General features: G+C 38.9%; 2 protein-coding genes and 1 long non-coding RNA gene across 7 annotated transcripts in view; all 3 read right to left on the minus strand.

Annotated features, from left to right (window-relative positions):
• The window catches only part of KIAA2026 (KIAA2026 ortholog), an 83,279-nt gene extending 60,840 nt beyond the window's left edge, over window positions 1-22,439 (minus strand). For 2 of the 3 annotated variants that reach the window (XM_032291081.1, XM_032291080.1), the window contains exon 1: window positions 19,276-22,439. In XM_032291081.1, the coding sequence (XP_032146972.1) occupies window positions 19,276-19,868 (593 nt within the window). In that variant the 5' untranslated portion in view covers window positions 19,869-22,439. Of the gene's footprint in view, window positions 1-347; window positions 483-19,275 lie in introns of those variants that run through there. The other variant, XM_032291082.1, reaches the window with a different exon arrangement.
• Window positions 11,481-14,754, minus strand: LOC116559899. The gene is made up of 2 exons (XR_004272673.1): window positions 13,842-14,754; window positions 11,481-13,517 (listed from the first exon to the last, which is right to left on the minus strand). It is a non-coding gene; the product is annotated as an uncharacterized LOC116559899 (long non-coding RNA).
• A 649-nt stretch (window positions 22,440-23,088) lies between the features above and the next one.
• Window positions 23,089-27,742, minus strand: RANBP6 (RAN binding protein 6). Of its 3 annotated transcripts, none has more exons than XM_032291084.1 (2): window positions 27,499-27,726; window positions 23,089-26,442 (listed from the first exon to the last, which is right to left on the minus strand). In XM_032291084.1, the coding sequence occupies exons 1-2, from the start codon at window positions 27,691-27,693 to the stop codon at window positions 24,376-24,378; spliced, it is 2,262 nt and encodes a 753-aa protein (XP_032146975.1). In that variant the 5' UTR covers window positions 27,694-27,726; the 3' UTR covers window positions 23,089-24,375. The 3 variants fall into 3 exon arrangements, with proteins under 3 accessions (XP_032146975.1, XP_032146974.1, XP_032146976.1); XM_032291085.1 differs by having other exon boundaries at window positions 25,911-26,442; window positions 27,558-27,742; XM_032291083.1 differs by having other exon boundaries at window positions 23,089-27,734.
• Window positions 27,743-27,828: the final 86 nt, after the last annotated feature.

Consider the following 27,828-nt stretch of genomic DNA (forward strand, 5'->3'; position numbering starts at 1 on the left):
TGCTTAAACTGCAAAAAGAATCCAGGAATCTAGATTTTCTCTTCAACCTCACCACAGTAAGGAGACATCACAAATGTTTTCTTACTTTATGATGTTTTTATTAATACATTGAGATGCTAATTTAATGCTTAAGATGATTTAAAAAAAAGAGCTTCTTAGCAATTCGCTTAATTATCCGTAAGTCCTCTTAAATTTGAAATAACTGATTTAAAAAATTTATATTAGGAAAACAAACATTACATTAAACTTATACAGTTTTTAAAGTTAGTCTAAAAACTGACTTCTGAATTTGCATTTGTATGATAGTTAATTGTAAAAAGCTTCAGAGAAAACATTTACTTTTCTACCTTTATAAAATATGCCAAAGCCTCTGAAGATGTTGTACCTGCCATTTCTACAATGGCAAAATCAAGTCAGTACTCAAATTAGCCAGGCCTGGTGGTGAGCACCTGTAGTTCCAACTATTAATATATTAATACTTGGGAGGCTACAGTGGGAGGATTGATGCCTGGGAGGTTAAGGCTGAAAGCACTACTGTACTCCAGCCTGAGTGACAGAGATCCTGTTACAGAGATCCTGTTAAAAAAAAAAAAAAAAAGTAAAGAAAAAAAAATTTATATAAATTAAAAGTTCATCCTATAGCTGTATTTCCCTGCTTTCCTACAGGCTTTTTTTTTTTTTTTTTTTTTTTTTTGAGACGGAGTTTCCCTCTTGTTACCCAGGCTGGAGTGCAATGGCGCGATCTCGGCTCACCGCAACCTCCGCCTCCTGGGTTCAGGCAATTCTCCTGCCTCAGCCTCCTGAGTAGCTGGGATTACAGGCATGCGCCACCATGCCCAGCTAATTTTTGTATTTTTAGTAGAGACGGGGTTTCATCATGTTGACCAGGACGGTCTCGATCTCTTGACCTCATGATCCACCCGCCTCGGCCTCCCAAAGTGCTGGGATTACAGGCTTGAGCCACCGCGCCCGGCCTCCTACAGGCTTTAACATAAAATAGACTAAAGGTTCATTAAAATGTACATCTTTTCTTTTCTTTTTTTTTTTTTTTTTTTTGAGACAGAGTCTCTGTAACCCAGGCTGCGGTGCAGTGGCATGATCTCAGTTCACTGCAGCCTCAACCTCCCTGGGCTCAGATGATCTTCCCACCCCCGCCTTCTGAGTAGCTGGGACCACCATGCCTGGCTAACTTTTCTTATTTTGTAGAGACAGGGTTTTACCATGTTGCCCAGGCTGGTCTTGAACTCCTGGGCTCAAGCAATCAGCCCACCTTGGCCTCCCAAAGTGCTGGGATTACAGGTGTGAGCAACCCTGCCCAGCCAAATGTAAATGTTTATGACACAAAATATAATAATTGAAGTCCTGTCCTCCTTGGACTATGTCCAGAATAATTTATTATACTAAACTAGAATAACTTTTAACAACCTTACCCTCAATGCCATCTAGGTCCCATGAACAGTTAAGTATGACTGTAGGGTCACACCAAACGGTAGCACCATTATGTGCTTTCTCTGTTACAAGGGGAAAACATTATAACCAATTCAGTTTTAATTAGGGCATGAAATGGTTCTCCAATAATACAGAAGAATTTGGGCTAATATAGCATACCATTTTAGGTTGTGATCCTTCAGCATACAATGATCTACAATTAACGATCTGGGCTGGGAGTAAGGAACTGTGGACCCAGGGAAGATAGCTAACTGGCAACAACAGATACTGAATGGGTATACTTGAATTTATTTTAATATAATGTTTTTAGTAGGTGAATTAATTTGCTGTGTAATTTTAATACTTCTCCAATACTAATGAAAGAGAACATTAATGGACAATGTAGCACTGAAAAATAATGACATCTCAGAGGTCACAGGGTATATAGAGCATTGGGGATAAAAATCCAATAAGTACGTAGCACATTGGGGATAAGGAAAATTAAGAAAAATGGCAAGTTATATGGCTAAATTGTTATGTAAAGTCAGAAACTGTGTTTTACTCTTAATAACGTCAGTTTTTTAAGTAGACAAGGTGAAGGTATAAAACTTTTTAAATCAGTATTTTCTCAGGACAAAGACCAAATTAAAATTTATAAGCTTTGATATTTATCACTCATAATTAAAAGAAAATCCAACCAACCATGCTGTTTCTCTCTTACCAACACGTAAAGATTAAAAAGACTGATATTACTCAGTGTTGGAAAGGATGTAAGGAAGGAAAAATTCCTAAACAACATTAGTGGATATGTTAACTGGCAGTCTTTCTAGCAGTCGATTTAGTAATAATCATTAAAGTTTAACATGAACATATCCTTTGACCCACCATGCTTTTGGGAATTTATTCTATATATGTACTTCTACAACTATGACCAAGAACACTCAGAGTACTACTTGTTATTTTTCAAAAACATTAGAAACATAAATGTTTTTCAATATGAGACAGATTAAAGTACTGAACACTACAACATGAATAGCATCCATCTATTAAAAGGAATCAGGTACCTGTATATGTACTCACTGTAAAAAATGTCCATGTTACACTGCTAAATGCAAAAAAGAAGTTTCTGATCAAAATATACTTTTAACCCAAAAAGAATTATCTATGTGCACAAGTTTGTGTGTGTGTGTGTGTGTGTATATATATATCATGCATGCACAGACACACTAGATGCCATACGTGTATTAGTTTTCATATGATATGTAAACATACATCTAGTAGTGTGTCTGTAGATGCATGAGTTCAAACTCTCATCTAGATTACCACAGTCGCTTTGTAACAGGCCTCCTGGATTTGGCTCTGTTATTCTAGAGTCTATTCATATAGCAACCCAGGTAATCCTTTTAAAAAGCAAATCAGGGCTGGGTGATGGCTAAATACACTAAAATAGCTCTCCCATTGCAAATTTCAAACTTTTTTTCCTGCCTATTAGGGAAATCACTTTATGAAATCAATCTGACAATAGTTTGAAAATAATAATATACTGCCATCCAAAAGCAAACACTAAGCAATAATTATGGTTATTGAGTTTTACACTTACTTTCTCCCCCCTTTTGTAAAACACAAAGCATGAAAAGTCTTCTCTGTGTTAAGACATTCTAAATTTCAGAATTCAGAGGCTTGATTCTGTTTAAAATTAGTAAAATAGGCCAGGCGCGGTGGCTCAAGCCTGTAATCCCAGCACTTTGGGAGGCCGAGGCGGGTGGATCACGAGGTCAAGAGATCGAGAGCATCCTGGTCAACATGGTGAAACCCCGTCTCTACTAAAAATACAAAAAATTAGCTGGGCATGGTGGTGCGTGCCTGTAATCCCAGCGACTCAGGAGGCTGAGGCAGGAGAATTGCCTGAACCTAGGAGGCGGAGGTTGCGGTGAGCCGAGATCACGCCATTGCACTCCAGCCTGGGTAACATGAGTGAAACTCCGTCTCAACAACAACAACAACAACAACAACAACAACAACAACAACAAAAATAGTAAAATAAGTCTTAACAAGAAAGTGAATTGATATTAAGTTTTACTTATAGTTAATATACAAACTGACACTACTCCCCTACTAAAAATAGATATTTGAACACTTTTGCATTATGAGATTTTCTTTGGCTATCAAAAACAATTTACATGTGCCACCTATAGAAGCTGTATCAGCACACTTAAAAGTTACCTAATCTGTGTAAAAATATCCTAAATGAAGCTGGGCATGGTGGCTCACACCTGTAATCCCAGCAGTTTGTGGGGCTGAGGCACGTGGATCGACTGAGGTCAGGAGTTTGAGGTCAGCCTGGCCAACATGGTGAAACCCCGTTTCTACTAATAATAAAAAATTAGCTGGGCGTGGTGGCAAGCACCTGCAATCCCACTTATTTGGGAGGCTGAGGCAGGAGAACTGCTGGATCCTGGGAGGCGAAGTTGCAGTGAGCCAAGATCTACCACTGCACTCTATGTTGGCGACAGAGTGAGATGCCGTCTCAAAAAAAAAAAAAAAAAATCTCAATGAAGAGTTTCAATAACTTAGTTCACCTATCCATTTAAAAATATTAAAATGCAACTTCAGTCCAAGGGTCCTGGCAAGAAAGAGATAATATGTTAAAAGGTGTGATGTTTGTTTAATTAAGGGACTATTTACAAATGTGCAGACAAAGTTGAGAGAAAATAGGAAGGGATAGTGAAGCACTCCGGGGCTAGTCACAGTGGAGAATTACTCTACCACTCTAAGCCCGATAGGTGGAGGAGAAGGAATAGTTGCTGGAACCGAGAGCTGTGACTGTAGGAGAGGGCCATATAATGATGGAGCACAGTTACTGACAACTTGCAGCCCAGTAAAAAGGAAAGCTGTTAGAATAAATATTGCTGTCCTCTCTGTCTTCCCATCAGTCTCTCCTACTGGCTGAACCCAATCAGAAGTCAGAGGACAAGGCATACTGGTTTGGTCCTTAGAAATCAGCCTGCTGGGGCAGAGAGAACAGTGCATAAAGGGTAGAAAATGCACAAGGGAGGGGCAAATGGAGATTAACAGCACAGCACATCTTAGTATTAGTTTTCAAGAGCAACTAATTAAATGAGAAAAGACAGAAATTTTACTGGTGAATTTCAACAAAAAACCTTGCATATCTGAAAGATAAGCATCATTCATCTAAGCTTCTGTCTACATTTATGTATCTTTATAAATTCTGAGCTACAACAGCCATTAAAACCAAGTATCAAAATAAACCTAGGTTAAAACAAGCCTTTCAAATAGCTCTACTGCCTAGTATGAAATCAAGATTCTCAAAATTAATGAAGTATCACAATGCCCTCACAAAAAACTGTCGATAATGTTAAAAAACATTTTTTAAATATGCTTATTTACTCTCTCATTTTAAGTATCTAGTTTAGCTTATATTTTATAACATACAAAACATAAGAGTAAAGTATCTATAAATGATTTATTAAATAAATAAGCATAATTGAAGGTACATAGTCAAAATTTTTGGTGATTGGGAAACCACATCATGAAAGTTTGGAGACCACTACCCTTATCTGCAGCTATAAGCTATATGATACACAATAAAGTTTTCAGGAAAAGAAGTCTTCATACCCACAAAAAAGCATTTATCAAAGACAAACCTATTTCCTACTTGATCTTTACCTTCTACTTTCCCAATCATTAATTTTATTTCCCCTTAATTTCTTTTTCATCTTCCTTCAGACCTCCAGTCCCTAGTTTGACTCTCATTTGCTGTAACATAATTCAACCTCTTTTAGTTATTCACATAGATAACTAGTTGAGACCCATAATACATGACTAAACTCTTACCTCCCTGAAACAATTATATTTCTGTCTCAGGCATATAATCTCTCTCTTACATGTCAGCCAAAAGCCCCTTCACTCCTATACTTCCCCTACTGGGCACTGTAGGAAAAAATAACCCCCTTGTAGTCTAACTATAACTTCAGCTGGCCTCAATTGTGCCTAATATGACTTCTTTGAAGGTTGTCAACTCCCTCTTTCATTATCCATAACAGCAATTTAAAATGCTACAATTATTCAAAAGCTTCATTCCATCACCTTGCAGGTGACTTTGCCCACCACTTATTTCAGAAAAAATGGTAGTTTTTAAGTAAGAGTTCCATTAACTTCCTGCTTTTCAAAAATCAAAATTATCTAAATCCAGGCCCATCCTTACTTTATGTCTCAGTGAAAAATGTGCCTCCAATCCTCTGATGAAAAATGAATCACTACACAGGTCTTCAGAATTTGTATTTCATTAACTATCTTATGCATCTTCAACTTCTCTTTCTCTACCTGTTAGCTGCTTTAGCATATAAATAAGTCCAACTTTGTTTGTTTGTGTGTTTTTTGAGACAGAGTCTCACTCTGCCGCCCAGGTTGGAATGCAGTGGCATGATCTCGGCTCACAGCAACCTCCATCTCCCAGGTTCAAGCGATTCTCCTGCCTCAGCCTCCTGAGTGGCTGGGATTACAGGCGCCTGCCACCACACCTGGCTAATTTTTTTGTATTTTTAGTAGAGACGGGGTTTCACAATGTAGGTCAGGCTGGTCTTGAACTCCTGACCTCATGATCCACCAGCCTTGGCCTCCCAAAGAGCTGGGATTACAGGCATGAGCCACCGCACCCAGCCACAAGTCCAAACTTATATTAAAAACACAACATTTCCCGGGTCATTGCTAATCCAATTCATCTTTCATTCACACATCAATCTACTATAATGTGGCATTTGCCTGCAGCTACTCCGCTGAAATCACTCTTCCCAAAGATATCCCAGTTATGAAATGCAAAGGATATTTTTCAGTTATTTTAGTCAATCTTTCTATGCCATCTGGTCACTCTTTCATTAAGAACTTGCATTGGACTGTGCAGAAAGAACAAATAGATAGGAAACAGTGGAGAGAGAATAATAAATAAGGACAAAAATATTCATTCATATTATTCAAATTTATTCATCGAAATATTTACTGAGCAACAAGGATTTAGCAAAGAACATGCTGACAATTTGTACATGTGGAATGAAAAGTATAAACATCAAAGATGACTGATATATTCTGGATCAAACAATGATAACACCATTGATGAAAATGTGAAAGTCAAAAAGAAAAACAGGAAGACTGGGAAGGAGATTTGGGTTAGAAATATATTCAGTTTTAACATTTTGAGATAACAGTTGTACAACTAACTGGAAAAGTTCTATGGACAAAAATATGAAACTAAAACTAAAACTAAAGGTGGGGGGCGGGGCTCAAAATATTGATTTAGGAACCTTTATGGTAAGTAAAGCCATAAAAAAAAAACCTCTCTAGAGGAATAAATATAGATAGATAAGATCTTAAAGCATAGCTTTAGGAATTAGCCACAGTTACAAGGAAAAAGCACAGCAAGAAAGAGGAAGGCTCACTAGATTAGTTAAATAATTTAAGAAATAGCACAATGGGGCTGCTGCAGTGGCTCATGCCTGTAATCCCAGCACTTTGGGAGGCCGAGGCTAGAGGATCACGAAGTTAAGAGATAGAGACCAACCTTGCCAACACAGTGAGACCCCATGTCTACTAAAAATACAAAAAATTAGCTGGGCATGGTAGCACGTGCCTGTAGTCCCAGCTACCTCGGGAGGCTGAGGCAGAAGAATCGCTTGAGCCCAGGAGGTGGAGGTTGCAGTGAGCTGAGATCACGCCACTGCAGTCCAGTCTGATGACAGAGTAAGACTCTGTCTCAATTAAAAAAAAAAAAAAAAAAAAAACTTTCAAAGCCATTAGTTTCTGCAACAGCAACAGGTAAATGACATAATGCCCCAAATAACCACTGAAGACCATGTAACTTGGTTTTTTTTGTTGTTGTTTTTTGTTTTGAGACAGAGTCTTACTCTGTCACCCAGGCTGGAGTGCAGTGGCACAATCTTGGCTCACGGCAACCCCTGCCTCTTGAGTTCAAGCGATTCAAGTCTCCCAAGTAGCTAGAATTACAAATGTGTGCCACTACACCTGACTCATTTTTTATGTTTAGTAGAGATGGGGTTTCATGGGGTCTCCCCGAGTTGGCTAGGCTGGTCTTTAACTTCTGACCTCAGGTGTTGTGCCCACCTCAGCTTCCCAAAGTGCTGGGATTATAGGCATCAGCTACCATGCCTGGCCCATGTAACTAATTTTTTAAAAATCATTTTGCTTAAAATATATTTCTTCTGTTTTCCTAAATTTAGGAAAGGCACAAAGGTAAATGCAAAGTTTTTGTTTAGAGAAAAAGCATTTGAAAAGTGCCTTATCAACCTTGCCAAGTGTGATAAGCATTTTCAGTAAGTTAGAGCTGCTTTGCCGAACATATTACTACTGCTACAGTTATTCCTCACCAGACAGAAGGCACTCAGGAGTTTCAGTGCAGCAGAACAGACGTTCTCTAGGACACTAACTCTCGTACTGTCCCAATATGCTAATGTTCCCCAGAATATGCTAAAGATGTGATGAGCCTGCAAAGTCCGCAGGTAAATTCTCTGGCTTCCTGTTCCTGGCCAACTCTTCTGTTTATCTCCTAAGCATTGATGAGGCTTTAACATAGCAGATGGTAAATTTAGAACACTTTCAGATCCACACAATAGCACAAAGAAGAAAGGCAGGAAAGCTGGAGCAAATTTTAGCCCCTGCCTACCTGAAATAACAGGTCTTAACAAAGAGATACAGGGACTTGGGAAGAGCTAAGGACTTAATTAAAATTAGGAGAATGTGGCAAGTGGATATTATAGTGTCCGCAGAAAATAAGTAAATGCTATCAACTTTTCAGGTTTCACTTCATGAATGAAAAGAATACCATTCTTATTCCCCACAAATCAGTGATTTCTATTGCTTTCTTGCATATTTCTTATGCGAAGTGAACAAAACGTGAGTGATGCAAATGCAGCTTCTACTATCCTTATTTAAAAGCCACATATCTAATGGAAAAATAAATACATGAAAAAAACCCCAGGAAAAAAATGTGTTTTTTGACAGAGGACTCACTCTACCAAATATATTTAAATGAATTTCAAAGTCACAGTAATAAAGCTTAATATCAGAAGATGAATAGTTAAATCAACAGCACATCGGAGAAAGTTAGATCCAAACATGCCAGAAACATATTATAAAGAAAAATAGATCTAAATCACCAATAGCATATTATAAAGATGGTAATTCAAAATAATGGAGAAAGCTGATGTTGCAACAACTGGTTGGGCAATTAAGAAGAAAGTAAATCTGGATTTCAACCTCACTTCTTCACTAAAACTAATTTCAGGCAGATCCATCCATCCATCCATTAATTCCTTTCTTCATTCAATATTAACTAAGCACTTACAGGCAGTGGGGTAAGTTTGGCAACAACACTTATAGTCAACATTCCTGTCTGCTCTGAGCTTACATGGATAGTAAAGAAGATACACAAAAAGTAAGCAAACACAATACACAATAAATAAGTTCAAACTTTAAGTTACATACTATAAGTTTTGTCAAGGACCATCAAGAATACTTACTTAAGTGGGAACAGTGGAAAGAAATAGGCAAGATTTAAAATATACTTTAGAAGTAAGAAGAATCAATGAAAAACGCTAGTTTTTTGGCTAGAGCAACTTAGTGGATGGTCAAATCTCTAAGACTAAACTTAGTAAAAACAAACGAAAAAACCAAAAGTTCTGTTTCGAACATGTTAAAGTTTGAGATGGCTACTGGATACCTAATTGAATAAAAGAAACTATTAACAGTAGGAATGTCTTCTTTTTTTTTTTTTAATGAGACGGAGTTTCACTCATGCTACCCAGGCTGGAGTGCAATGGCGCGATCTCGGTTCACCGCAACCTCCGCCTCCTGGGTTCAGGCAATTCTCCTGCCTCAGCCTCCTGAGTAGCTGGGATTACAGGCACACACCACCATGCCCAGCTAATTTTTTTGTATTTTTAGTAGAGACGGGGTTTCACCCATGTTGACCAGGATGGTCTCGATCTCTTGACCTCGTGATCCACCCACCTCGGCCTCCCAAAGTGCTGGGATTACAGGCTTGAGCCACCGCGCCCGGCCAGGAATGTCTTCTTAACAGGAGATCTGGAGACTGGTGAAAGAGGGAGATTTTCTCTTGTACTGTTGTTGTTCTATTACTGCCACCAGATATACACATTTTAAATTAATAAATTATTACAAATATAAACACCAATCACTGATTGCTAAAAAGTCTACGCATATTAGACTTACTTTCACAAGTTACATTTCAACTATTTTTTTAGATTTCCATATTTATATACATAATAATTTTTAATAATCTATATTGCAAATACTGTCAATCATACCACCACAGGTATCAAAAGGTTCCCTATTCCTTGAAATCTTTTATGATCCTTTTCTCTTCATTCTGTCTCTGAGGAGAAAAGACTCATTTTCTTAATCCTTACATCTTCTGTTCATAAGCAATCAAGCATAACGATTAAGTGCTATATAAAAAATTCAAATTTTGCATTTAATTTTTCTGTGTGTAAATAAATAATGCATGTATATATATGAGATAAAGTAAAACTAAGAACAAGTAATTACTTCTGTTTCGGTGGGGGTTTTTTAAATCTTAATTTTTTGACAATTTTCTATTCTTTCCAAATCTTCTAAGGGTATGTAGCAAATGCTAAGCAGTATTTAGCATGTGAAAAGAAATGAATAAATGTTAACTATTAGTAGAAAAAGGGTTTAAACTGTCACTAAAAAATTAAATGATGTGTTATCCTACAATTTATACACTCTTCTCACAAAATTTTAAAGTAAGTCTTGGATATAACTAAGAGACATTGACTTAAATATTACTATCAATCAAATTCCCTAGCCTGGAATTAATAAGTAGTAGAAATCACTAGTGTACTAGAATTGTACCAGGGATTTAGATAAACTGAAGAATATAAATGGTTCTCGCCAGGTGCGGTGGCTCACGCCTGTAATCCCAGCACTTTGGGAGGCCGAGGCGGGTTGATCAAGAGGTCAGGAAATCAACACCATCCTGGCTAACGTGGTGAAACCCCCATCTCTACTAAAATACAAAAAACTAGCCGGGCGTCATGGTGCATGCCTGTAGTCCCAGCTACTTGGGAGGCTGAGGCAGGAGAAACAATTGAACCCGGGAGGCAAAGATTGCAGTGAGTCGAGATCGCGCCACTGCACTCCAGCCTGGCGACAGAGCGAGACTCCATCTCAAAAATAAATAAATAAATGGTTCTCATACTTGTCAGTAGTCTGTGGAATACCTTGAAATATATTTAATGGTTTTTAAATACCTTCTATTAGCAATGTTGTATTTTTTTAAGATTATGCTCTTTTAAGTATCAAATTGTTACAAATATAAATTTGTCTATAAAAAGCTGTGAAATTAAGCATATTGATATTGTCTATATGTTTATAATTAATTATATTTGCCATAATTATTTTTTTGGTATTGGCAAAGTTGCTAAAAACTCGGCAGACAGAATAACTTAAATTGGTAAAATTCTGTATTTAACGTATTTTTTCCCTGAGAACAGAGAGAAGGCTGAAATTATTCAACCAAAGAAACAAAACACAAAAACACACACACAAAACAAACAAACAAACAAAAAAACAACAAAGACCCACATAAATTATTTAGAGAAGTAAATCTAGCATATTATCTCAATTTGGCAAAATTTCTCTTCTTTCTAGCATTGCTCTAGGATTTCTGCAATATACAAAACTAATTTTTCCTGATACATTTACAAATATAATCACCAAATCTGAAAGAAACAGAGTCCAATGCAATTCTTTTAACTTGGAAGTCAAGAACAAGCAAAACTGAAAATTAAGGGATGGGAAAGTTCAAATCGAGTCTAGTTTTCTCCTTCTCTAATTCATTTCATCTGTGTCCCTTGTAATTCCCCAGTTTAAAAGCCTTTTGTACAGCTCCCTAATATGGAATATCAACCTCTTTATTAGCACAGCATATTAGGCCCTCTGTGTCTGGCTACATAATCTGGCTGTTGCAGTCACACCTGTCACTACTTTTCTATATATAATTACACTCTAGCCAAACTAAACTGCTGGCCATTCCCTAGCTACATACAGTGGCTTCTTTTTGCCTTTGCACTTTTAGATATACTATTCTTGTTGCCTGAAGTAACCTCTACATCAACTTGGTTTATCCACTTGTGTCTCCATATTCATCTTTGAATCTCCCTATAGTGCCTATCAAATAATAAGCATTGTAAAGATATGCAAAAAAGAATGAACTGTACCTGTCTTACCACATTAACCAAATACTACCTTCTATTATGCTTTTGAACACTGTGTCCATCTCTCAAGGGAGGGTACGGTGTCTGTGTTCAATTTTTAACATACATGGCTTATTCAAAATTGTAAATATTAACTTCCTTTCAATAAAATACTTTTTTTTACTATAAAATATGTTTATTGTAGAAAATCTAGGACATACAAAAAAGTTAAAAGAAGAAAATGAAAAATGACTAAGATCTTTCTACTTATCAGCAATGACTATTATCATTTTCTTGGTTTTCCCAAATTTTTTTTCAAAGTGTACACACTTAACATTCTGATTTTAATGCATGCTCATTCCCGGAACATTCACAGGTCTCAGGTGGAAGACAATATAACAAAGGGTTTGGTGACTGATATTACCACTGGGGCTTATTAGCCTTTCCCAATTAAAAAAAAAAAAAATTCTGGTAACTTAATATGAATTTTAAGACTCATATTATTATACAAGTTCCTGGGAAATGAAAATGGCTATTATTTGTTCTAGGCAACTCTCATCTAACAGGGACAACCTGAAGATGGTTTGAAAGCTAAAATACAACTATGAAATGAATGACATCTTCTCACCAAGATATGATTCTTCCTCCCTGCTCTAGTGTTCTTCCGAGAAATAAAAATAAATACAAGAGCACAAATACAAGGAGAAACAAACTATAAGGCAAAATACATTAGAATCTATTAGGACATTTTTATTGTCTTAATTCTAAATCATTCTCAAATTAATATTTTCAAATGGAAGAACAATCTCTTTAAATAATAATCTGTAAATTCAGCATATTTCAAATAATACCTTTTACTTATTCCAGAATAAATTCTTTTCACCTTCATTAACTACCTTTTCTAAATTAAGCATTTCAGCTTTTAATATACACTATACATATTTTAATCATAATCCTAAAGTTTTTTCTTTCCAGTTCAAAGATACTCAATCTTCACACAAAGTTTTGCCCTTGGCTCCCTTGTATTTTTACTAGACTCTGTCCTAGGCAATCTCATTTACTCTTATTTCCTTATCATCCCTCAGTAAGCTACCCTCTAATCAAACATGTCTAGCCTTTGTCACTATGCTGGCCTCCATATGCACTCTTATAATTCTCAGAGGGATATCTTCAAATGAATGCCTCCTCTCAGGTCCCCTAAGCATCACCATCATCTGGGCTCAAATGTTCCAATTCATTTTGGACATCATCCACTCCTTAACACTCCACATTCAACAGTTTGCCATTTACCATTATGCCTGTTGAATTTACATCTTTTGTATCCCCGCCCACCTTTCCATTCCTACTGCTTATTCTCTTTATTAGAATTAACTCAATAATCTTTAATTGGTTTTCTTCCTTCATTGTCCTTTCAGTTCTGCCTTCAAGCCTCAAAATATTACTAGTAATATCATCACATTACTCCCTTAGTAACAACCTTTGATGGATCTACAGTGCCTAGATTCTAAATTCCCTAGCAAGCATTCATGGTACTTTATAATTGGTCCCAGACCATCTTTTTAGACTTAGCTGCCACTACATGTTCTCATCATCCTATATTCTAACCACTGGGTATAAACCATTTCCCTGGACTACTCTGTACTCTCCTGCCTCCATACTTTCAATTAGGTGTTTCTGTTTACCTATCACCTTGAAGGGACAAGGTCCTGTTTGTCATTGTATCTACAAGGCTTTATATATTATCTAGCACATAATAGTTCAAATAATTGTTCAATGAACTACACATCTTCACCTATCATTATGCTACACACTCTTAAAAACCTAGCTCAAGGGCCGGGCGCGGTGGCTCAAGCCTGTAATCCCAGCACTTTGGGAGGCCGAGGCGGGTGGATCACGAAGTCAAGAGATCGAGACCATCCTGGTCAACATGGTGAAACCCCATCTCTACTAAAAATACAAAAAATTAGCTGGGCATGGTGGTGTGTGCCTGTAATCCCAGCTACTCGGGTGGCTGAGGCAGGAGAATTGCCTGAACCCGGGAGGCGGAGGTTGCGGTGAACCGAGATCGCGCCATTGCACTCCAGCCTGGGTAACATGAGTGAAACTCCTTCTCAAAAAAAAAAACAAAAAAACAAAAAAAAAAACCTAGCTCAAAAACTATAATCTCTTGAATAAAATCTAACAAAATATTTTTAATCCCAGCTACCCACTCCCAATAGTTATCCTTCCTCTGCACTCTATAATATAGCTCATCACAGTAGTCCTCAAAGTATGTTTCTTGGAACATGGTCATTCATGAGCTGAACCAAGATTTATCACCTAAAATCCAAAAGTGATTATGTTTTCCCAGTTTGTAGGGGGGGAAAAAACCTAAGATACTAAATAGAATCTCTTCAATTACAGGCTCCCTTCCATTATTTGTTCTAAAAGATGTCCTAGCAAAAAAATCATATGATATAATTAAAATATATTTCAGGGTGTTGTGCAAAGAGTACCATGACTTCTAAGTGTTCTGACAATGGAACAAGTTTGAAAATCACGGTTTAAACATATTTTACCTTTTACTATACCTGTATTATGTGTTTCTTCCTACCATCTTTTAAACCTGTTGGGGTCAGGGACTACCCCCCAAGCCCTAGAACAAAGCAGGTGCTCAATAAATGTCATGTTAGTTGAACTGTTTCGTACTTTTGTTACTGCACTTAAACATTTTCTGAACCTTTTTGAAATAACACCATTTTCTAAAGAATGGCTACTACAATATACAGAACTACATAGACTATCAAACTCTAACATTCTCTATGTTCTGAACATGAGACAAATCCAGATTCTATTACCAAAGATCCCCAATTTTTAAAGGTTCATATAAAAAAGAGAATTACAGAATCCAGTGGGAGGTGGGATGGGTTAGACTTACTGAAGAGAAATAAGCAACTTGTTAAAATTCCCATTTATAGATTTTGATCTTAACTGAGGATAAGCAGCCCAGTAAGAATTCAAATTTAACTTAGGAAAGTATTAAAATCAAAATTCATTTTTAATTTGATTACTACTTATACTTGGAAACCTCTATTTTTAAATTTTTGAGGCTTCATGAGGATGCTGTATTTTTTTTTTCACTCCATCACCCAGGCTGGAGTCCAGTGGCAGCATCTCAGTGAGTTTGAGCAATTCTTGTGCCTCAGCCTCCGAAGTAGCTGAGGTTACAGGCATGTGCCTCCACACCTGGCTAATTTTTTTTTTTTTTTAAAGTAGAGATGGGGTTTCACCATGTTGGCAAGGTTGGTCTCAAACTCCTGGCCTTGGTCTCCCTAAGCACTGGGATTACAGGCGTAAGCCACTGCTTTCAGTCAAGGATGCTATACTCTTACCCAAATCCAAAAAATATTCTGCCAACTAAAAAGCAATTACAAAACCAAATAATCTGCAGCTATATTTTAAGAAAGCCTTTTTATCCCATACATGTAATATTTTTTAACAGAAACAATATGAAAATCAAGAATAATTTTAACAAAGATATACACAAGCTTATTTTCACGATTATCTTAAATGGCAAAATTGAAAATTTAAATTCAGCTCTATTAGTGTCACCGGTGAGGCATCTTTTCCAATGACAGCATTTTAAAACTAGAAAAGCCATCATCAGGCTATAGGGCAATATTCTTAAAGCTTTCAAAAATATCCTTTAAAAATCAGTTTGGGAGTACCTCTCTAAAGTTCTGTTCATAATTTCCTAACAATTAAGTATTTTCTATTCCTTTCCACTTAGATGATCTCCTTCCTGTTTCTAATGTTAATTGCTATTTCTTACAGTTGCCTCAAATAGATGAATGATATTCCTTCTAAAATAGAACTTTCTTGAGAAAAGATACATTGTCTAATAGAGTAAATAGTATCTATAGTAATGTGTGGTCAAAACTGTATTTTTGATACATATAAAAATTTGTGTTAGGACTTTCAAAATATGTTATCACCTTTGAAAAACGAAATATACACACCAATAGCTCAATTTGGAATTCATTCTGGGTATTAATCAGTTTTTGGAAACTGCAAGAGCAGACCTGAATTTTAGTCCTACTTCTCTTGAAAATATATACAGATGATATAAAAATCATATTCATAAATTATATATTATATACATGCATTGCTGGTTTAAACATCACAAAAAGCAAACAAAAAGATATTTCGAAAGGATAAAATAATAATAGAACAAACTTAAGTTCTAATATTTTCTTCTCTCACCCCAGTGGGTCATTCTGACTACTTCCTGAGGTGCAGAGACCACTCTGGAAGCTACAGTTAAGCACACAGAATTATTTGTAGTTTCCAGAAATACTAGGCTGCTTCATGCCTTGCACTCACTGTAGTTCAGCATTCTGGAATGCCCCAGTTAAACCCTCCTAAAAATTTCAGTAGTTACATTCAACTCCTTCAAGAATCATATCAAACATAAACACTTCTATGATAGCTTTAAACTAGTCTCTTTGTCCTTTTCCTTACCTCTTCTCCCTTGTCATCCCCACATTCACCCCTTCTGCTTCAGATTTATGTCATCTTCCTTTAAATTCCCTTTGTACTTTGTTCATATGTTTATTACAGAATTATTTTAAGTATCTGTTTTCCTACTCAACTATAACCCACTTAAGGGTAGGAAACTTTTAATCTCAGAGGCATGAATGCCTAATTCTAGCACATAAATACTTGCACAATTATTCTACCCTAAAACGTCATTATTCAGATAAAGAAACTGAGATTCAAGTTATATGCTGTGTCCAGGGAACTAACGCTATTGAGCTGCTCTCTAACGAGAATGTGGCATCCTCCTTACCTAATGTACCTCATTTATTGCTCGCTAGAAAGCTCAGCAGTACACGGAACAGCTTTAAAGTCTCTTTACACTTTGAAAATAAGAGTTACTTGTATCTTACAAATATATTCCAGAAGACAACAGAAAATTCAAATATCTAAGCGATTCATTGGTTTCATTTCTAAAATACCATATACCATTCTGAGATATTTACAGTTAAGATATCTGAGTCATCTATGTGGTGGAAATCATATTCCCATGAACGCTCTATAGATTATTTTAGAGCATATATATGTATCTTAGTTGCATTCCAAACAGTTGAGACCTATGCTTTTCTCAAAGTTGTGCCCCTTGGAAGTGGTTAGTAATGACTCTGATTTTAGGCTAGCATAGAAGAACTGATGTCCTAGTATCCACAAGTGTGGTCTTACGAACCTGATGTGTTTGCATATATCAATTACAAAAAGGTGAAAGACTCAAACTTTATTTGAGTTCATCATACCACTTTCTGCTACTAAAATAGCAAGAATTTTATCTCTCTTGGCCTAAGAATGTCAGAAGTACACTATGTTTATAAACTATAAAATGTTATAAGTTTAATTTCCAAACATGGATGCTATTAGATCACATGGGAATATAAGTATTCTGAGCATTAACCACTGAAAATGATGATGCTAAGCTTTTAGAAATTTGCCTTTATGTAGTTTCTTAGTCTGCTCTTTTGTAAGACTAAGAAATGTTTATTACAGGCCGGGCACAGTGGCTGGGGTCTGTAGCATCTTGGGAGGCTGAGGCGGGCGGAACACCTGAGGTCAGGAGCGAGAGACCAGCCTGGCCCACATGGCGAAACCTCGTCTCTACCAATAATACGAAAACTAGCCGAGTGTGGTGGCAGCTAATCCCAGCTACTCGTGAGGCTGAGGCAGAAGTATTGCTTGAACCTGGGAGGTGAAGGTTGCAGTGAGCTGAGATCGTGCCACTACACTCCAGCGTGGGAGACAGAGTGTAACTCAGAGAAAAGAAAAGAAAAAAAAAAAAAAAAAGATATGTTAATTACACACAGAGCTTCTGAAAACACCAGTAATTCAAACCCATATGCTATCTCAGCACTTTCAACAAAAATAAAACAAAGACAAACAAAAAAAAGGAAAATAAAAAAATAAAAAATAAAATAAAGCACTTTCATATGGTCATTCTGTTGCCTCATTCTAAATCCTTATTCCCACATTTGATAGATTAGATGAATACTAAGGTCCTTTCCAGGTCTAAAATCTTGTGACATCAATCAGGAGGATACTTTATAACTTCAAAATAATAACGTGAATGGATTGTTTTTTATGTGAGTCACATTACTAATGCACTGTGGAGACAAAGGTAACAAACATATTACAGAAATATAAAATTAGTAAAGTATTAAAAGTAATTTACAAATCAAATATGTGATAATTATTCTATTACTAAATAATACAACCCCATGAAAAGATTCAAGGAGAGGTTCCTTAAAGAGAGCTCCCTTAATAAGGACAGGCACTATGTTAACTGCTTTTGGTGGAAAAAAAAAAAAATCACTGGTAGTCTTGAAAATGGCATATGGGAAGCCAATGACAAAAAGATTACTTTTAAATTACAGTGACAAAAAATTAACAGATTTTTTAAAAGCTATTCTGTAAAAGCACAAGTATAATGCCCAGTTTCAGATATGAAGAACACACTCATTATTCAACTACTGCTATTACTTAAAATGGCTAACACTTATACCAGGCTAACTCTCGGACCAGCACTGTTGATTTCACATTAATTAACTCATTCAATCTTCAAAGCAACTCTATGAGAGAAGTACTATTATTATCTCCACTTGAGAGATGAGGAAACTGAGGCCAAAAAGGTTGAGTTGCTCAACTTAACCTCATTCTGATAGTAAACTATTATTCCATATCAACTATCAATTCTAAAATCACTGAATTATTTTTCCACTCCCGAAAAATTTAAACTTGAGAAATTAACTTGGCTGACATCGACTATACAACTGTGAAACAATACATTTATTTTAGTATTCTCCTCTTGTGTTAAATAATTGGAATATATGGGTGACAGATACCAAGAGCACATTGCCATCTGACTTGCGTATGTAGAATAAACAGAAATGTGTAAGCTTTAAAAAAAAATGTGTTGATGCATTTCCTATCATTGCAAAAATTAGGCGTCCTCTAATGAAACACAGAGAAAAGATCAGTAAGCAGTATGCCAGAGTAACCGTTAACCATTTAGTAACATTCCTTAAATCTTCGATAACCGACATGAGTAGTGAGAAATAAAATTATTTTTTAATGGTTTCAGGCTTCTTTTTACATGACCCCAAATTACTTTCCGAGACATATTTCATCCTAAATGCTGTTTTAAATGTCATGCTAAAACTGTCTAAAAGTTGCAAGTCCAACTTCCATCCCACAAAAACCGTTCCTCTGCCTACACGTTCAATTCTTCCTACAGGACCCACTTCATTTTACATCTGCGAACTTTACACAGCTTTGCGTCGCTGCATACCCCGGTTTTCTTCTCAGCTTTTCCCAGCCAGCGCTCACTTCGCGTTCGGCCCACACCCACCACACCCCTCCGGTCCCCGCCCAACCCGCTCCTCCTCCCAGGCTTCTCCAGCACCAACTTAGCACCTATGAGCGCCGCCCCTCGGCCCCTGGCCCAGCCCATCCTCGGACACGTGTGAGGGTGTGTTTGTGTCAGTCTGTCAGCCCTACCAGGACGGGGCTCGCTTACCGAGAAAGAAGCGCTAACTTCTGCTCCAGCATCATCTCCAGCTTCTGGCCCTGTTTGGAGATCCAGTGGTCCACTCCGTGCAGGCGGTAGCACGTCTCTAGCATCAACCTGAAGTCCGCCACGAACTCGGTGATGCCCCCGTACTGGCCGCTGGCGAACTTCTCCTCCATCTTCAGCAGACACATGCCCTGCCGGGGTTGCTGCGGGAGGGCGCGACCGCCCCGGCCCCCACTGCGCCACCCTTCCGTCACCTCCTCCTCCGCGATGGCAACGCCCCCCAAGGGCTGCAGGAAGGGGGCGGTGAGGCTCCGGTGCTTCTCCTGCAGGAACTCGCCCAGGATGCGGTAGCCCTGCTGTAGCTCGTAGGTCAGCTCCTGCTCCTTGCAGCCACCGCCTCGGATCACCATCGCCTCCATCTCTTCCTCCAGATCGTCCGCGTCTTCCAGCGAGGAGGCACTCCTCCCGCGGGCCGGCCCTAAGGCCGGAGCCGCAGCTGCCACCTCCTCCTCGTTGTCCTCTCCTTCGGCCGCCCCTGGCGGCCGCTCTTCCTCCCCGGCCGGTTCCATCGTTCCTGGCGTCCCGGGCACGCTCATGCCCCGGCAGGCCTAACTTCGGCGGAGTGGAGCGGCCGCTCGAGGTGCTGGGGGACGCGTGAGCGCGAGCCACTTCCTCACGGCTCGGCCGCGCAGCGTAGCCCCTGCCGCATCTGGCCTGGCTCTCCTCAGCCGCCGGCTCGGCTCGGTGCGCGCGGGGGTCTCGAGCTCGCCGCCGGCGGGGCGGGGTTACATGGCGCGCGGGGAGGGGGGAGAGAAGAGGAGAGCCTAGGTGCCCTCCTCTCCCCTCCCCCCGGCGGCGGCGCGCGCGCGGCCCTCGCTGGCCTCACCCCTCCGCACCCCCCCCCGCCTGCTCTTCACCGGCCAGGCCCCGCCGGGTCGCCGCGGCCTCGGCGCCCCACCCCCTCCCGGGCCAGCGAGGGGCTGGGAGGGGGCGAGGAGGAAGGGGGCTCTCCTCTCTCCTCCTTGGAGGGGGCCGCAGCGGCGGCTCCGGCTCTTCCTCTTCCTCACACCCCCTCCCGCCCCTCTCTACCTGCGGGGGACAAGGGCAGGAGGAGGCGGCGCGCGGACTGGGCCCAGCGACAACTGTCAGTTAGAAGCCCCGCTGGGCGATGGTGGGGGGGGAGAAAGGGGAGGGGCAGGGAGAGAAGTGGGAGGGCACTCAGCCCCTCCGGCTGGTAAGAGCTGTGGAGAGAGGCAAAGAAAGAGGCCCCGTCGCCATCCCCGGTGCGCATGCGTAGGGGAACAATTTCGTTTCCCCCCGCCCGCCCCCTTCGCGTCCCGCCCGGCTACGCAAAAGGAAGAGCTGCGGCTCAGCTACAGGCCCTGAGGCCTGCTAGGGTTGCGCGGACCAATGATGTAATCAATCGTAGGCGAATCTAAGAGGCGGATGGAAGGGGAAGCAAGGCGCCTGCGCAGCTTTATTGGCCACCTTATGGGAAGGTAGCCAAAGGCTTTTCTTTAACCAAGTGCTGCAAGAGGAAACTTCTTTTGCAAGACCCTTGTTAGCCCCCCCAAACTAAAAGTTGCTAGATAACCTTTGTTCATGACAAATAAATAGTGAGAAAGCGCAAAATGGAAATCTTGTCTACTATAAAATTTACATTCTATTCGCACCCTTTCTTCTTTGTAACTGCGGGTCTTTTATATAGAACCAGAATTTTGAGAAGTTTAGAAAGTAAGTTTAAGGACCCGATCATACATTCACATGCAGAAGAAAAGGAGGTGATTTCTAGAACCCCAATTCTTAACATCAATTCATATTTTGGAATTCCATGTTTTCAGTTATTAAACATTTCCACCTTCTCGATTCTTGAGATCTGTTAAGAATAAAAAAAGGTTACGGAACCTCATTTAAACAAATTATTGGGATTGAAAACAGTCAAAATAGTTCAAGTCTGAACTGTACAGCATTAAACAGTTGTTTGCAAGACCTAACAATCTCACTACACATTTTGCAATTACTGTTTAACATAATGACTAAAAAGTGGACTCCATGCACATTGGTTTACATGTTACTTAAAATTAGTTGGGAGGTAGGACTTACTGGTTCCATAAAGCAAATATTACTATTTTTTCATGTTCTATTTGAAAGATGCACATATTATGTTTTCTAGGTACACCGATCCTCGTTTGAGACTTGGAATTAAACACAAAAACAAAATTACAGAAATCATGCATTTTAAAAGTAAAATGTATATAACTCAGTGATTATATATATAAATGTATATAACTAAATGACTGCAATTGTTTACTTCTCACTAATGTGAACTTTAAAGCAGTGATAAAATCTTTTTTAAACTCAAAGCTGTTTTTTGACCCATTATCACTTAAGTAAAATAGCAAAGTGACGCTTTTCTAGTTGTTAGGGTATTGACACTGTACTCCACACGTGCCTTTCATCTAGTATTCGAGGTCTCCTCTCATCGGATATTTGTCATATGTGATGAATTTACAGGGTTCTCTCCCCTCAGAGTCCACAGAAGAACCTCAGCTCACCTACTTCAGCACCTGGCAACCAAAAAGTGTGTCTCACTGGACATCCCTCCTTTCTTTTGACAAAGCCCAGGAATCTGAAGCCCACCGTATCCAAGCAAACATCCTTTCCTCCTCCTCTTTAGTCATCAGCCCTATTTCATGACTCGGACAAAATTAGCTTCCATTTATTGAACCCTGTGCATTTATTAAACTAAGCACTTTATGTTCACTGTTTCCTTTAATTCTCACAATAATCCTATTGGATAGGTATCAGCCTTATTTTTCAGATGAGGAAACTGCCTCTTAGTTAAGAAAGTTGTTAACCAAAGTTAAAGTCTAGGTCTGCCATACTTCAAAAACTCCAGGTGCCTAATTCCAAGTCATCTGGCAGAATTCCTAATTCCTCATGCATAAAAGTGTTGGGAATTGCTAGAAATGTTGATAAAGGGTTTCTAAGTTAAGATATATAAAAGGTGTGGGTGAGTAGAAGGAACCTCAACTCTAGGTTATAAAGAGGTCAAGATAATAGCAACTTAACTATAATGAAAGTAGGATCAGGTCTTTGATCTTAAAAAGGAAACTTTATTATACAAGAAATATGGGCCAGGTGCAGTGGCTCACACCTGTAATCCCAACACTTTGGGAGGTCAAAGTGGGCAGATCACCTGAGGTCAGGAGTTTGAGACCAGCCTGGCTAACATTGTGAAACCCCATTTCTACTAACAATACAACAAATTAGCCAGGCATGGTGGCACACACTACCCGGGAGGCTGAGGTAGGACAATTGCTTAGACCCAGGAGGCAGAGGTTGCAGTGAGCCGAGATAGTGCCAATGCACTCCAGCTTGGGCAACAAGAGTGAAACTCCATCTCAAAACAAAAAACCAAAACCAAACCAAACCAAACAAAAACCAAAACAAGAAATATATTGGTTGTAGGAGTGTAGGGAAAATAGAAAATATAGGTAAATGAGAAGAAAAATTGCCACTTAATCCTATCACCTGGAGAAAACCTCTATTAATACTTTGAGGTGGTATTTTTCTATTCATTCATCTATACTTTATCATAAATATACTTAAAATTGTGATCATACTATACATAATGTCCTTAATTTTCCTTTTTACCCCATTAGTAATAATTATATGGAATGGGCAGAACTGCATATCTAAAATTTCAACTTTATATTCTTGTCTACAATAGCTTAAATGGCCTGTCCATATGAATGAGTAGGAAATTGATTGGGAAAATTCTCTATAAAAGAACACAATAGAGGTACAAACAACTACAGCAGTAACAGCTACAATTTATTGAGCGCTTACTAAGTCTTAAATATTTGCTAAATACATATACAGTACACACAATAACCCCAGGAAATGACAGATGTATTTAAGTTTTGGATCAATGATTAATGATTAGCTGAGTAGAAAGCTCTTTCGTACCCTACAATAAGCTTGACATTAAAGATCGACATTCCAATTAATATAATTAACCCTGGATTTATAGAACTGTTTTCTCATAATGCACATCTACTGCTAAATGATTACTCTCAAAAGTTCCTTTCTTTTTCATGTTCAAAGAAAATTACATTCACTTTCCTCTCACTTTTACAATAGAATATTCTTCAGTGCTACTCTAGAATCTATTAGGAAATTCCTTGAAATAGAAATCAATTTAAGCCCTGTAACCAGAGCTTCTCCTCTTGCTGAGCTGCTTTGCAGAGGGAAAATGGCATACATATACAAAATAATACTCTACTGAAACACACAACACTGACTCCCAAGAATATTGATTACATACTATTTGTCAAACACTGTTACATGCTACCAATGTTAGATGTGTCAGGACTTCCTTTTCAGTAACTATGGTTCTTGGAGTCCTGGATAACTTAAAAAAAAAACAAAAAACAGAGACTATTTTTTTAGCCTTTAGTTTTTTTGTTTTGTTTTGTTTTCTTATTTTTAGTCTATATTTTTAGTCTGGCTAAAGAAATGTAAAAGTTATGGCTATGTCCCACCCAGTTCCCAGGAGTACATTATGAAAAAGTTCATATGCATCCCACATCCACTGTAATATCTCAAAACTCTCCTAGTTCCAGCATCCTCCCATCACTAAAAATACCAAGCTTATTAATCAAGGAGGGACAAGCCTGCCACTATATCCTTCACTCACAATTCCAAAGATGTGTGTCCTGGAAATTCTATCTTATTTTTGTGAGCTCTTAGCATATTGTGATAGCATGACATCTTCATATCAAGCATACTGTTTGGCTAGCATCAATAATAGTTCAAACAAATAGCAACAACTTATATATTTCACATCAACTAGGGGAAAGGTGACAAACATTGTAAGACAGCATGAAGCACAGGTTATCACCAAGGTCTGTGTTTGGGAGATAAAACATGCAAGATAAACAGAGGACTAACATTGACTAATTCTGGAGAAACATGGGGAAAAACCATAAACTGCTTAGCAGGGAGAAAACAGTTCTCTGACTTATAATAAAATCCATTGAAAACACTTATTTGTAGTTACTTTTATGGTAGATCATATTCAAGTTATATTAAAGTGCTTCAGGTAAAATTTAGCAACTCCTGTAAGGCTTCCTGCTGTTCATCATCAAGTTGGGATACACATTCCAACCATAAATCTTCAGAAGTCTGTACCTGACGCACAACATTAGCTAGGCGTTTGGCACAAGGATCTTCATAGTTAATAGTCTCATTAATTTTTCCTTCTGCAATTATACTGATTATTTTGGGAAGATTGGAATTATTTGGACCAATTACAACTGGGTGGTTACTTTCAATTAGGTCACAGAGAAAACTGAAAGTCTGAATAGCTTCCTCTTTATCTTCATGGAGTGGAAGCCATGATAACCAGTGTGGAAGAACTTCATCTACATTTACACAGTTAGGCTTAAACTTCAAAATCTTCCCTATTGCTGAGATACAGTTCTCTGTAGCAATGACATTTTTTTTGGTTTTGGAATTTGCACACTTAATAACTTTTACCAGCAGTGGAACAGCTTCTGAACATAAAGAACGATAATCATCTCCACCAAACTGTGCCATTACACCCAGGCCATAAGCAGCAGCTTGCCTGACTTCAGGGTTGTTATCTCGCATATTTAGTAGCATTGGCCACCGAAAATATTCTACATATTTAAATGAAGTTGGACTACAGTGCTCTATGATGTCATCAAATATACACAATCCCCACTGTCTGTCTGGCCATGGCCTACTTGAACAAATTAGATTTACAATTAATGGCAGTAGTTGTTCAAACCATGGTAAAATCTTTTCCTTATAAGTACTAAATAATGAGTGCAAAATATCTGATACTTTGGTCAGAATATAAACATCACATTCATCCTCATCTTGCAAAGACATCTCAACCTGTTGATCATAGTTTTCTTCCTGTCTTTTAACCTGTCTCAATTCTTGGTTTTTAAAGTGCCCTTCAAGTTTTGCTTTCAGTATTCCTCCCAGTTCTTCCAGGTGTTCATCATTAAGGCAGCCATCTCCCATAACTTCAATGCACTTTGCAAAAGAATTCATTATTTCCGAAAGCACATCTGTATCTGGTTCAGTACCAATAGCCTTAATTAAGGGGTCACATATGAATTGCCACATCTGTGCAAGATACTCTGGGCCACAAATTCTTGCACATTCCAGGAGAAAAGGCATGGACTCTGCTGCTGCCACTCGAACATTGTCATGGAAATAAAATTTCAGTAAAGGAACCATCAGTTTCACAACTTGTTCTGTATATTCCACAAACCCTTCCCTTAACTCCTTTGCATAGTAAACCAACATCTGGCAAGCAGTTGCTTTTGCTTCAAGTCCTGAAGTTTTAATTCCAAAACTCTGCTGGTCTCCAAGATTTACAAATTGCCAGCCATCATCATCACTCATATTCTCCACATCCTGTGTGTCTAAGAGAGCAACATCAGGTTTAGCTGAAGCAGTCTTAATAAGAGGCTCAATAACCAGTGGAAGGTACTGTTGAAAATCTTTCCCAAGAATTTTACACATTCTAGCCCATGCTGAAACCATGTAAGAGGTCTGAGGATCATCATCTTCCATATTATTTAAGTCTGTTTGTGTCTTCAACAACAGCTGCATCACATTTGATGCATCTTGCATAAATTTTTCCTTCCCAACAGCAAGACCAATATGGCTAATGCACTCAATAGTTTTTCCTCTCAGAAGCTTGAGGTCCTTCTGAACAGCAAGCTCAATGATGTGCTTTAGTGAGGGCATGAATATATCATAATATGGGACAAATTTTTCTTCTATTGTATCTGCAACTGATGCAATGGTTGTTATAAGTTGTTCCAAGGCCAACTTAGTTCCATTCCGAATCAACTCTTGAAGTTTAATCACCAAGATGGAATGTAGATTTTTCACCATACTATCCAAATACAGAACTAGCAATGATTTGGGGCAGTCTTCAATAAAAATAATAAGAGCAGAAGCTGCATGTGATTGCACACGCTGATTACCTTGATTTTCCATGGTACGTAACAGAGCTGCAATCACTGTTTCATGAAATTTCTTTTGGAAATTAGGTGCAAAATCTGTAGCCATCTGTCCAAGTGTAGTACAGGCTGCAGCCCTCACCCTTGGATGAGGATCCTGAAGAAAAAGCAAAACGCAGTTAACTGTTTCATCTAGTATTGATTCCATTTGTTGATGGCATCCTTCTCCAATGGCAGATAAGGCCATTAATCCAGCATGTCGGTATTTCCAGTCAGGGCTCTGAAGCATCTGCATGATATGCTCCTTGGTCATTGGTAAAACAACTTTTCCACCAAGCCCACAAGCCAGTCTGTCTAGTGCACTCTCAGCAGCAACTGCATTGCTGTCAAAATCATCTTCTTCCATTTCATCAGCATTTACCCAGTCCTCGTCATCTTGTAGATCAACCATCATTGCTAATATATGAGGAACTGCCTGTGCAATAATATTTGTATGTTTTTTCAACATTGGAGTGGCAGTTTCAGACAAGGTCACTATAACTTCTAGGGCCAGCTGGCGCTGCAGATTACTAAGTCTAGAGTCTCCACATAACTTCAAACTCAACTGTAGAGTATCTTCTAAATAAGGACCCAAGTACTTAGGTACCGTATCTGCAATCTCAACAAGGGATTCTAGCACTGAATCATCATCCTGGTAGCATGAGTCATTCACAGCCTGTAAGATTCCAGGAAGCAAGTCTGCGAAGTCTTTGAAAAGAGCAATATTATTCTCATTAGCAAGTACAAATGCAGCTGCAGCTCTAGCGGATAATGTCCTGATTGCTGGATGTTCTTGATCTTGAATACACTGGTCCAACAACCGTTTGATGATATCCAAATCATGCCGCTCTTGGGTCCCAAAAATCCCAGGAAAGTGCCAGAAAACGTGAAGTGCAACTTCCCATAGAACCACATTTTTAGAGTAGATTGAATCAATAAGAAACTTCAGACCCTCCGGCCAGTGGTTAGTGCCATCCTCATCTATCAAATTCCTGGCCAGCACTGCAAAAATATCACAAAGTTTTTTCCTCATGCTAGCATGTGTTTCTAACTTAACGGCCAGAATCAGTTCAATCTTGACATCCCTCTGAACATCAGCAGGCAGATTTGGATAAACCTCCTCAAACCCAGAGGACAAAAGCCGTCGGAGCAGTGCGGCAGCCATTTGTCTCACCTCATAACCTGCTCTTCTATTTCTGACGGCATCTAAGAGGAAGGTAGTCTTACACAGACCTGGGATATTTTCATAGATTTCCTCTGCTTGCCTCCGCACCATACAGCTTGGATTGATTAAGTTCTTCAGAAGCTGGTAAAACTCTTGCTTTTCCGACACGATCGCCGGCACCCCAGCAGATGCGGTCGCCGCCATCGTGCTCTGTCAAAGCTACTGCGACCGGGAAGGAGGGAGGGGGTCTGCGTCTCGAAGCAGTGACGTAGGGCGAGGCGCCGGCGGAGATGGGCGGGGGTGTTTCTCCCTCCTCTGCCCGAAAGCCCTCGCTGTCCT

This window comes from Sapajus apella, unplaced genomic scaffold (genome assembly GCF_009761245.1).
Source record: "Sapajus apella isolate SASKATOON/1434 unplaced genomic scaffold, GSC_monkey_1.0 scaffold24, whole genome shotgun sequence".
Classification (NCBI taxonomy): domain Eukaryota; kingdom Metazoa; phylum Chordata; class Mammalia; order Primates; family Cebidae; genus Sapajus; species Sapajus apella.